The 12,818-nt window shown below is 34.3% G+C and overlaps 1 protein-coding gene across 1 annotated transcript in view; it reads left to right on the top strand.

Moving 5' to 3' along the window:
- The window catches only part of SNCAIP (synuclein alpha interacting protein), a 222,245-nt gene that overhangs the window by 135,580 nt on the left and 73,847 nt on the right, over window positions 1-12,818 (top strand). The window contains 1 exon segment of the mRNA XM_078152968.1: window positions 1,935-2,006. Coding sequence (XP_078009094.1) covers window positions 1,935-2,006 — 72 coding nt within the window.

Here is a 12,818-nt window from a genome sequence, read left to right as displayed (position 1 = left end):
GGTCCTATTTCTTTGAATAGGTATACACTTCTATAGCCACATTCCAGTCATGAGTTTCATTCATCCTTTCAAGTCTCAGTGATACATATCCTGTGAGGTCAAATTTTCTTGTATTAGGTCCTCTAGTTTATTAGCTAATCTTTTGGTATCCCTATATAGAAGTCTGAGGCCGTGAATTTTTACTATTATATTCTTTCTTGGATTGTCTCCTGTGAACTTCTGGGTATCTCAACTGTTATTCTTCTTCACTAAACCTACCTTCTATGGTACCCAGCTTAATAGTTAAACATAGACAACCCTCCCCACCCCCATCCTTTTTAGTTGTAAGCCCTTTTGATTAGATTTGCAAAATACCTGGAAAAAACAATTTTTAAACTTTTTGCCAGTTTTTGTTAGGTGCACTCCATTCCTGACCAGGACTTTGTCATCCCTGTATTCTAAGCCATGATCCAATAATCCAAATGTTATTCTCAGATACCACATTATTTGCAAATGCTCATTTCCCGAGTCAATGTTTTTTTTTTCTTTTCAGTACCCTTTCCTTCAATGGACCATAATAAGGAATACATAACCTGTGCCCCTATGGTCTTTAGTTCCTTGCCCAGCACTTTGTGATTTTTGGCTGTACTTTTTGTGTTCTTTCTGGCAGTATGAAGTGTGCCCATATGAATCACCAGCAATCAGTAGTAGTCATCTGTTTTGACAAGTCTTGGCTAGTTATTTGTCATGGCTCAGATGCATACCCTAGGAAGACAGCAGACTTCTCAAATGTTCTAAGGTCAATAAACAGATGCCTCATTCCCCATGAGAAAGTGACTGACCAAGCACCACTGCTTTGTACTTTTTCCTATGACCTTTATTTAACGATCTCATCTCTACTGTTTCTGTCTTTGTTCACACCTATTTCCTATGGCTATAATATGGATTCTGCTCCCTTTTGAATTTCCATTTGTTGAGAGTTATCCTTGTAGTGCTCAGCTTAGTTTCTCCCTCCTTCCTCAAGGTTTCCTTCTCACACACACACACATACACACACACACACACACCTCCAAATAAAAGTGATAGTCTCTCTCCTCATAGAATTTTGTTTTGATCTCTCCTCTGCATTTTTTACATTCTGTTTTGTATTATATCTCTTCGTGTACATTTCTTATATATACCCCACTCACATTAGATTATAAGCTGTATTTTAGTCCATCTTTGTGTATGCCCAGCATACATAGCCTAACACCTATCATAGTTCCTCGAATCTAGAAGGTATTTTTTAAAAATAAAAAAAATTAATTGAATTGATTCTAATATTATCTTACCAGGCCCTTGCCTACCATATAACTATTTGAAAACATGAAACCTCCTTTGTGTGTTTATGAAACAGTTAAAATAGATGCTAGTGCTCTGCAGCCTCCATCCTACTGAATATTTTTTTTTGATTTTACAGTGGAATTTCTCTCACAGGTTAAGGCTATACAGCAAGACTGTTTAGGAAGCCCATGAAAAGATGAATGTCTAGATTGTCCGTAGTCCTTTATGAGGTACCCTAATTCTCTATTGTGCATGTCACTTAAAGTGACTCTTGAAAGTTTCCCAACTTGCCTTTTGGTTGTTGTTATTTTATGTGGGAGCATGAGACATAGCAATACTCAAAGCTAAGCAGGACCCAGATTGGATTAGGTACAGAGGAAATATTATTTTCACAAACCACACTCTAGAGTGAAATGAAGTCACACTACCAAAACCTCTTTTGTTTCTCTGTCTACCTCTGTGTTTTTATAACAGCCAAGATTTTGCCAAATCATCTAAGTGATCTGAACCACTCCATACAGGGAATTATATATCATTATTGCTGTCCTGATTTGTGGCACTAATTGAACAAATAAACTAATCTACCCTTTTTATCATTTTACATGTCCTTTTCCCTCTGCTTTCCCATTTAGTACTCGTGACATCACTGAAGACCATTCCAGAACTGTGCCGGAGATGTGATTCACAGAATGAAGACAGATCAGGTATGCCCTTCAATCTCTTTTGCCCCCTCCCTTTTTTTTCTAGACGTGCTTTAGTGAGTATAGGCTTCTGGCAGCTTGCTGTCTTCCCCTTGTTGCTTTCTGCTATTTTATTCTTGTACTGCTTTTTCCCCAAAAGGTTCTTCATTCCCTTCCCCAAAATGTTAGGTCACCAGCAAAAAGAGAAGGGATAGGGAGGACCTAAGAGGATTGGCCATATATTTATAAAGGTAGGAGATCATCTCATCAGCTCCAAACCATAGTATGTGTAACAATTTGCTGAAAATCAGAGAAACCATTGGTGACAAGACGTAATGATACAGGCGCCAATGAAAAAATGTTGGATGCATTTACTACCCATATGGTAATGGACAGCTTGAAAGATGGGGCTTTGCCAAAGCCTGAAACCCTATCAAGAAGCTACATGATAGAATCTACTATAAGGCATACTGTAGCAGTTAAGATTAAAGCAAAGCTTTTGAGTCTAATAGTGTAAACTAAACAGAGAATCATGGCACATAGATGAGAACCAGCTGGATGAACTCTCCTCCCTGCACTACCCCCCTCCTCTAACAAAAAGTACATACAGTGTTGTTTTTCAGTCTGTAAATCAAATTAAACCTCTTTGTTTTTCTCTCTCTGATGGGCAAAAAAAAAAAGGAATTGGTGGGGTGTGAGTGTAGTACTAAGCTATGATATACTTGTTATTCTTTCATATGATGATTGAGAGCATTGTTAAATCTGGAGCCTCAGTGGTAGCCATCTGAATCCTTAAATCCATGGGCAATGTAAGACTTGAAATTATGCTCAGATTATTGTATCAGGTTTAGCAGTGAATAAATTAAAGTTCTTTGCCTATAGTGCTACCAATATGTTACTTCATTCATATTAAAAAGATTTTTATAAATCCTTATATATTTTTTTCCACTACACAGAGTGGATACATGACTGGATGTGGAGTTAGGGAAGACATAGGTTCAAATAGCTTCTCACTTAATAACCATTTGACTCTGAGCAAATCACTTAACTTTTTGGTGCCTCTGTTTCTTTGTAAAATGAAGAAGTTGTACTTGATGGCCTCTAATATCTTTTATAGCTCTACGTCGATGATCTTATTATCTTATGGACATTTGTTTTTGACATTTGCGTAGATGAATTTGTGAAAGTGTTTAGTATTTCTTGGTTTTGTTTATTACTCTAGATTTTGTGAAGAGAACTGGTTTGATTCAGAAACAACATTGATGGATATGCTAAATTCAGCTAAAACCATTTTTATTTAAACTTTTTTTTAAAAAAGCACAAAAAAGGTTTGAATTATTTAATGGAATCTTTTGGTTACAGAGTCTCAATTTGAAACTTAAAATCACAGTTGGCCTGTCCTTGTAAGAGATCACCTAGGGTGAATTGAACCAGTGAATGACTAGATGCACCAATCACTTGAGTGAGGAGAGGGTAAGAAGTAAGCTGTAGGGACAGTAGAGCTCCATGACAATACTGTATCTTAAGTCCTACCCCTCAAGTATTTTCAAATCCTCTCGGTGCTTCAGAAGTAAATTTCACTTATTTATTTATTTAATAAAAGCTTCTCTCAATTACCAAGGTAAGTAGCTAAACAGAAACTTCCAAACAACTTCTGGTGCATTTGTTACTAGTTACAAAGCAAATGCTTTGACCTTCTATCCAGACCATTATCAAAAATCACTAATTTGAGGCAATTAAAAATGAATGTGTTGAGGGGAAGAGTTTCCCATCCAGCCTGGGTGATGAAATCACAGACGGGGGAGAGATAATGAGGTGCCAATCTAGTAATTCATGTCATAAAAGAAAATGAATTCCATCCTCTCTTTTTGTCCTCTCTTTTTGTTTACCCTTGGTGGCTCCTGGTGATCACCACTTCATTCTCTAAATATTAATATGTAACATTCAACAATTTTGCCAAAATTTGAAGTTTACGGGCCTATAATTAGAAATATGTACTTTCTTTATGAAAAGTAGGGCATCATCTGTTCAACCCTAGTCCTGTAGCATCTCTCTTTTTCTTTTTTTCTTAATAGTGTTTTATTTTTTTTTCCAATTACATGTAAAGATAATTTTCAACATTTATTTTTGTAAAATTCTGAGCTCCAAATTTTTCTCCTTCCCTTCCTCTCTCCCCTCCCCCTTCTCCAAGACAGCAAGTGATCTGATAGAAGTTATATATGTACAATCATGTTAAACATATTTCCACATTAATCATGTTGTGAAAGAAGAATCAAAACAAAAGGGAAAAACCACGCATTTCTCCTTTTCTTAACAATAGCTCACCTATCACAACCCTGTGAGGTAATAAATTGACTCAGTCCTGGTAGCTTGAATTCAATGAAGACAGATAAGTGCTCACTTTTTTTTTTGCCTCTCTCGAGTTTCAGTTGCCTGTTAACCATTTTTGTTTCCTACTTCCCATTATGTTTTATCTTTATACGTTATTCATTGAATGATTCTGTAACACTTCTTTGTACTTTTTCCCTTAAGTATTGTAATACCTGCCCTTCATTCAGAAGCTTAACATTTACATCTATATCATCCATATATATATTTCTATTTATGTGTATCTCTATACTGATGTATGTGTACATGTACATCTATGTATATGTATAGACTTGACTTTACTAGGTGCCTAGGATACAAAGATAAAAATCAACATAGTTTCATCCTTGTATATGTGTGGTATATGTCTCTTTCATGTATATGTAATACATACATACACATATGTATAGGCATATGTGTGCATGCACACACTTAACTCTACATATAACTTTGAATACACATATGTGGATATATAAATATATGACAAACATCAGAGTTAATCTTTGGAAATTGGTTGTTCAGGCCCAGTTTTGAGAATATGGGTCTAGATCCAATTGACAAGCAGCAGCCTAAAGCTGGAGCAGGTTTATGTGATATTTAAAGGTTTCAGGAAGGCCCCACCCTACCTTAAAAATCTGTCCCTGATTAATAATTATCCTCCCAAATGACTAATTATTTGGCTGAAATTCTACCATAAGATTTTAAGGCTTTTTCCACAGGGAGAGGTAATACTTTAATTTGTTGTCAGTTTACTGTGACTAAGTCTCCAGTCTTTTCAGAGCAGGAAATTTTGCTTGGGAGAAATATGCCAAGTACCTCAAGGTTGTATCATCAAGTGGGAACAGGATATATAACTAGGAAGCTGAAAAGCCCTAAGGACAAACTTCACCTGCTTCATAATTTTGCATAGAATCATGGCTCCAGAGTAGGCTCAGGGGCCCCTGAGTTATTCACTCATTCCACAAACATTTATTTGTTTAAAAAAATATATCTATTCTGTGCTGTGCACTGTTCCAGACTCAGTGTAAGGAAGAGTACAAAATTTGGATAAAGCATTGTCCCTGATCTCATGGAGCTTTTCAGTCTAGTGGGGGCCTGAGTAGAATTGCAAATAATTGACCAACTTGGAATCCAGGCAGCTCAGCAAATAAGACTAGTTCTGGGTCAATGAAAGCTGTAAAAGGGAAAGAATAATGATTTGCAGTAAAAAGTTTGATTTCTGTGTAGGTGTTGCTTAATACTTGCTATCTTACGCCTGGTAACTCGGAAAAGTAATATATTGTATTTCACTCTGTGAAATTATAAATATAAAATTATATGGACATATGCTATTCAAATAAAATATTTTCAATTTAATCTAGTTTGGGGATCATTTTGTTGGCTTGTACATATTCAGATATGCACTCATTTTAATGTAAGTTAAGTTCAACTGATTGTTATTTTTTAAAAGTAGCTGCTAAACTCATTGTATGCATTTCTCATAAAACAAGCCAAAGTAGTGTTTGATGAAAAATTCAACTTCATGGCTGAAAACTTAGATAAGCTGAAGTAGATAAATAACATGACAGTTTGTATGTAAATATTTTTCATTCATTTGTTTAACAAACATTTATTAAATGCCTATTCTGTGTCAAGCATTATGCTAGACAATGACTGTACAAAGAGGAAAAAAATTAAATAGAACCTGCCCTCAAGTAGCTTACATTCTCTTATGAGTAAATAATACATAACAAGAAAAGTATGAAATACATACAAAAGCAATACTAAATAACTTCATGGTACTAGCTGCTGGAGAATTTAGAATAAGCTTCTTGGAGGAGGTATCATTTTAACTGAACTTTGAAGCATGTAGATCATAGAAAGTAATACTTTTTCTCGGTGGGCCCAATTACAGCAAATGGCCAAACCATAAGTGTTTATTTGCTTTTCAGTAAAAGCCATCTTGGAGGTATATTTATACTCTTGGCAGCTGTGTTGTGCTTATTCCCAAGTGTTTGCCAATGTTGTGACGAACCTAGAACTTATAAATTTGAAATCTATGGTTTCCAAAGATTTCTGTAGGCTTTGAGCCAGCACTTAAAATAATAAATTGACATGACAACCTTATAGGAAACACTGACATAGCTGATGATGCTAAATATATAAATCTTCTGTTTTCAATTTAAATAAATATTTAATGGCAAATCACATAAAAAGAAGGTTATGTTTCTGATTCAACTGAAGTTACTTCATTTTCATTCGCTACTGCTGATAATCCATTTATTGTAAAATCTTAATATAAACTTAATCCCAATAGGTTTACTTGTAATTCATTAGTCAAGAATATGGCCTGTAATTTAGTCCCATTTACAATCTGGCTATTCCTGTTCCACCTTTCTGTTCCACTGAAGAGTGCAAGAGAAAGAGAAAGAAGGAAATATACAGGTTTTCAGGGTCCATTCATTTCAATACCCCATATTTTATTTCTATATCTCTCAGACACAAATTGACTGTCTGCCCCTTTCCCGCAGCCCTTCACAAATGTATCCTCTGTCCTGGATTCTCTTCCTTCAAAGTGAAAAACAATAGTAACAATAAAAACAAATTCAAGTAGATACAAAATACAGAATCAAATAAAGGTTAAAATTAAGACTTTGGGAAATAGATACAGAATAATAAAATGTCTTAAGTAGTCAATATTTCACAAGTCACCTATGGCCAGAGCAACAACTAGAAATTTTGCCATAAAGTGAGTAAGCACCTGAATCATGCCTTCAGTTGAAGTGAAATATGCATCCTGTGCTGCTTGGTTCCTATTTTAATTTATTATTTTTATTAAATAGATGCTAAGGTCTGCTGTTTCTATGTTGAGGAATTACTGCAGGTGTTTGAATCGCCTTCTAAGTTTGGTGCTGTCTAGGTTCAGCACCCTGGGGCAAAGTCCTAGACATCCTTCCCCAGCTATGTTCTGCCTAGTGGAACTTCCCAACCAAAGCAAGAATCCCTTCCATTGCTTCCCACCCTAACCACACATACATGCACACATATATGCATGTATATGTGTATATTAATATGTGCATAGAGAAAGCAGTAACACACACACACACACACACACACACATAAACATACCTACACCAACTTACCAATGTTTTTCTTAAACTATCATGGCCAGAACAGAACCCAGGACTCCAGATAAAGTCTGATGAAGGATGAGGACAGTAGGACTGTCACTTTGTTTCTGGAAGCTATGTATCTCTTAATGTAGCTCAAGATCAAATTAGCTTTTTTGACTGCTGCATCATATTGCTGTCTCATATGCAGCCTGCAGTTCACAAAACCCATCAGGTCTTTATTAGACAAACTGCTGTCTAATCATGACTCCTCCTACATGGGAAAATTATTTCTTTTTGCATCTGAGGGTAAGACTTTATATTTAACCCTACTAAGTTAAATCTCTTTAGATTTCTACCTAATGAATTATCACGTCAAGATCTTTGGGGACCCAAACTTTCATCCAGTTTGCTAGCAAGATTATAATGAAGCAAGGTGGTATAGTGGATAGAATGCTGGTGTTGAAGTCAGGAAGACTTAAGTTAAAATCCTGCCGTAGCACTGACTTGGCTATATGTGACCCTAGGCAAGTCACAACCTCTGTCAGCCACAGTTTCCTCCTCTGGAAAGTAAGGATAATAATAACACCTACCTCGTGGGCCATCGTAAGGCGCAAATAAGATAACATATGTAAAGTGCTTCTCAAACCTTAACAAACCAGAAAAATACTAACTACTACCTATTATTAGCTCCCAGGCTTTCTACCACCTGCAAATTCGATGAACATGCTATGTATATTCCTGTATCTTAGTCACTGATAAAAAATGTTAAACACCTTACATTGAAGCACAGATCCATGGGGTGGGTACTTCACTGCAACTGTTGACATTGAATCATCAATGACTACTCTCTGTCTAGTCATCCATCTTGTTCTGAATATTATTGCCTAGTCCAATCTTTATATTTTCCTCAATAAAAAATGTGAGATCCTTTATCAAATACTTTTGTAAAATCTAGGATAGCTAGATCTTAACATTCCCTTCAACTCTGAGCTTAATAATTCTGTAAAAAAAAAAAGTAAATGAGGTTAGTATGGCATGGCCTATTCTTGACAAAGTCACATTGGCTCTTTGTAATTAACATATCCCTTTCTAGATGTCCACCAAACATCTCTTTAATTATCTACTCTTGAATATTCCCAGGAATTGAAGTTAAGCTCAGTGAGATATAGTACACATAAAGTATTTCTGGTAAATTATAATGAAGGTGACCAGATAATTTTTTTACACAGACCTATGATTTTATTGGTGTAGGGACCTTCTGGTATGGAAACTGCACCTGTAGGTCCAGAACAAAATCATCCCTGAGCCATATGGTCTTTGAGAGTTGTCAAGAGTACTGAAAATCTAACTGGATTGTCCGTAGTTGCACACTCTACCAGCTGCTCAGAGGACTAAAATGCAGAATTCCCTAACTCCAAGATTTTCTTTCTATCCAGTAAGCCTTCCATGATCAGTTCATTACTTGATTTAAATGAAAACACATATTTAAACTGAGCTTTCCTTTGCATGAACAGTATCTGTAGTAAGGAGTTCATCATACTTCTTACATCTTTGATGGTACTTGGTAGTTCTGCTAATTTCTTTCTTAACATCACCATCTCTTCAATTCAACTCATTAAACATTTATTAAGCACTTACTATATGCCAGACAAGACTATTGTAATAGCCGCTTCTTTGGTTGTCTGTATACCTTTGAAACCAGTAGAGACATTTGATACAAATATTTTTCCACAATTGGCCATTTCTCTCCTTATCCAACTGGAATTAATTTTTTCATGCACAAGCTTTTTAATTACATTTAATCAAAATTTACTGTTTTGTCTTCTATGCTTACTTCTATTTCTTGCTTGGCTAAGAATTCACCATCTAGTCATAGCTATGAAAGATAGTTCCTCTGTTTCTGTTCTACTTTTTAAAAATACTATAATCTTTAATATTTAGGTCAAGTCTCCATTTTTAATTTATCATGGCACATGGTGTATGGGGTTAGTCCAACCTTAATTTCTGTTGGACTGCTTTCCAGTTTTCTCAACAGTTCTTGCCAATTAGAGCATTCTTCTCTAAGTACTTCATGTTTTCAAATTTTCCAAACACTGGGTTATTAAAATCAATTGATTATGCTTTATTCTTCAGGAGCTTTGATGATTGTTTCTTTATAATATGATCAGAGGTGTGGAAGTGCCTTTTCTCCTTTATCCTGGTGCCTTCCCTGACCCCACCCTTGCTACTGTAGATATTTTATTCCTCCAAATGAATTTTTTTATTATTTTGTCTAACTCTATTATCCCTTTGGTAGTTTGATTAGTTTAGCACTAAATCTATAAAGTAATTTAGGCAGGATTTTCATTGTTATGATATTAGCATGGCCCAGCCCTGAGAATTAAATATCCCTCCAGTTAACTAACTGGAGTGGTGTTTTGGTTTGTCTTCCAACCTCCACCCCGACCCCATCCCAAACCCTCTCAGAGTCTCTGTAGCAAGAGGAATGGGGTCCTAAGATAGGTCCAGCACAAGCTTGAATTTTAAATTGTGCTCCAGCTGTGTATACATTAAGGCTGGTGGAAGTGAGGTGCTGAGTGAACACTTTTAGGATTAGAATTAATTTATAAAGCTCTTTTCTGCCTCAATCACTTACCTTCTAGATAATCCACAAATATCTTTCAACTTCAGTTTCCCCATCTGTGAAGGGGGGATAGTAGTAGCACCTATCTTAAAGATTATGGTGAAGATCAAATAAGATAATGTATGTATGAAGGACTTTAAAGCACTATTTAAATGTGGTGATGATGATGATTATAATGATAGTGATGATGATGATTATTTCTGTAAGGGTTCTCTCTTTTTCCTCCAATGGATTTAACTATAAATATTCTATATCTGACAACTAATCTCCTTTTAGAGGTTTATAGAGTTGAAAGGGCTCAGTGAAAATGAGAAATCCACCATCTTCCTTGTCACATGAACTGGAAGTCTAAATCTGATTTCTGTTTTTTTCCAATTTTCCCAGCAGTTCTGATCAAAAAAGGAAGTCTTTTCCCCCAAATAATTTATGTTCTTTTATCAAACACTGGACTAAAATTTTCAATTGTTGATGCTGTTTGCTTATACAATCTGTTCTAATCTTCTACTTTTCTGGTTTGTTTGTTTGGTTTTTTTAAGTAGAACCACATAGTTTTGATGAGTACTGTTTTAAAATGTAGTTTATACTCTAAAAAGGTTATGCCTTCTTCATGAATACTTTTTCTAATCATTTTTCTTGATATTCTTGATTTTTTCCCTGCCAGATGAATTCTGTTATTATTTTGTCCCCTGGTAGTTTGATTGTCATAGCATTAAATCTGTAAATTAGCTTAAGTGGCATTATTATTTTTTAGTTGGTGCAGTGAAACCATGAGAAAATTATCTCCTTCAATTATTTATGTCTTTATTCTGCAAAGATTGTTTTGCATTTGTATACATACCAATCTTGAATGTTTATTGGTAGGTAGACTCCTGGATATTTTATACATTTTTTAGTAATTAATTTGGATGGGATTTCTTTTCCTATGTCTTCTTGCTGGGTTTTCTTAGTGAACATTAAAAGGCTAATAATTTTGTGGATTTATTTTATATCTTGATACTTTACTGAAATTACTGATTGTTTTAATTAGTTTTTGTGTTGAATCTCTGGGATTTTATAAGTAAGCTATCATATCATTGGCACATAGATAATTTTGATCTCTCTTTACCTATTCTTGTTCCCTAAAGTTCTTTATCTTGTCCTATTGCTTGCTTTATCATGATCTTTTTGGAAAGGCTTCTAGTATATTTCTATAACCAAAAAAAAAGTTTTAGATGCTTACTTTAATATATATATATATATATATATATATATATATATATATGTGTGTGTGTGTGTGTGTGTGTGTGTGTGTGTGTGTATGTATAATTATTTTAAATAAAGATCTACTTAGATATTTATTTATTTTTAGTATTGTTAACATAAAGGAGTGCTGTGTATTTGGGATGGGGTTTAGTTTTGGGGGATTTTTTGTTTTTATTATTTTTATAGTAATGTGTTCTCTCCTATTTATAGTCTCCCTAATGTTGAGCTACCTGAATTCTTGTTATAAATCCAACCTTTTGATTATTTTACTATACAATATTATTATTATTATTATTATTACAGTCATAGCCTTATTGCTAGTATGTTATTCAGTATCTTTGCATCAGAATTTATTAGTGACATTTATCTAAAGTATGTTTTCTCTTCCTTATTTCTCCCTGGTTTGGGGAACAGGACCATATTGTCTAATAGAGTTTGGTAAGATAAATTCTAATTTGGGGGGGAAGGGGGATGTAATATATGAGCTAATTGTGCTTTGAATATTGAATCTAATTCACTTAGCTCCTTTCATCCTGTGACTTTTTACTTTAAGAGTTAATTTGTGGGTTACACAATTTCTTTTTCTGATATTTTCTTTCTCTACTTCTTGCTCTGTTTATCTAGGTATTTTGGTATTTTTGTAACCATCTATTTTATTTGTTTCCTTGTTTGGCATATAATTACATATGAAAATTTCTAGCAATTTTTTTATTTCCTTTTCATCTCTTATGAATTCCCATCCTTCATTTTTTATTTTAACAACTTCAATTCTTCTCCTTAAAAAGATAAAGTTAATTAATGGAGTGTCATTCATTAGCCTATTCAAAAAAGAAAAGCTCTTAGTTTTATTCATCAATTCAGCAGATTTTTTGCTTTTAATTTCATTTCTTCTTTGATCTTCAGAATGTCTGTTTTTTGTGTTTACTTGGGATCTTTATTTTTTCTTTCATTCCCTGCTCAATTCATTGTATCTTTTGTCACTTTTGTTGTGTATAGAGACATTAAGTTTTTCTCTTAGGATTACTTTAGCCCCATACCAGCATTTTGGTTATGTTATATTCTGTCATCGTTTTCTTTGATAAAATTATTTACTGTTTCTTTAGAATCGTATTATTTATTCTCGATTGCAAATCTGAATTCTTTCTTCAAATTCACCTTATTAATAATGATTTTTATTGGATTGTGGCCTGAAAAGGATATATTTAATATGTCTTTTTATGCATTTGTTTACTAGTTTTTATGCCCTAGTACAATGTCAGTTTTTGTAAAAGTACAATGCAAAGTGGAAAAATATGATTTTCATTCAGTAATTCTTTAACACCTCTCATCTTTTCTGTCGCTGCTGTAAAACTATTGTCAGGTCATTAAGTTCTTTTAAAGAGACCAATGTGGATGCACAGTGAACTCACCAGCTAATTTAGGTACAAAAAAAAGTGTCGAGGTACTGAAGGTAAGGTCACATAATGGGATATAATTTAATAGTTTATCATGGTCCTGTAAAAGTAGTGATCT

The sequence above is a fragment of the Phascolarctos cinereus genome, unplaced genomic scaffold, assembly GCF_003287225.1.
Source record: "Phascolarctos cinereus isolate Bilbo 61053 unplaced genomic scaffold, phaCin_HiC Scaffold_4;HRSCAF=312, whole genome shotgun sequence".
Lineage (NCBI taxonomy): Eukaryota > Metazoa > Chordata > Mammalia > Diprotodontia > Phascolarctidae > Phascolarctos > Phascolarctos cinereus.
The sequence above is the reverse complement of the archived record's forward strand: the minus strand, read 5'-3'. Positions and strand labels throughout refer to the sequence as shown.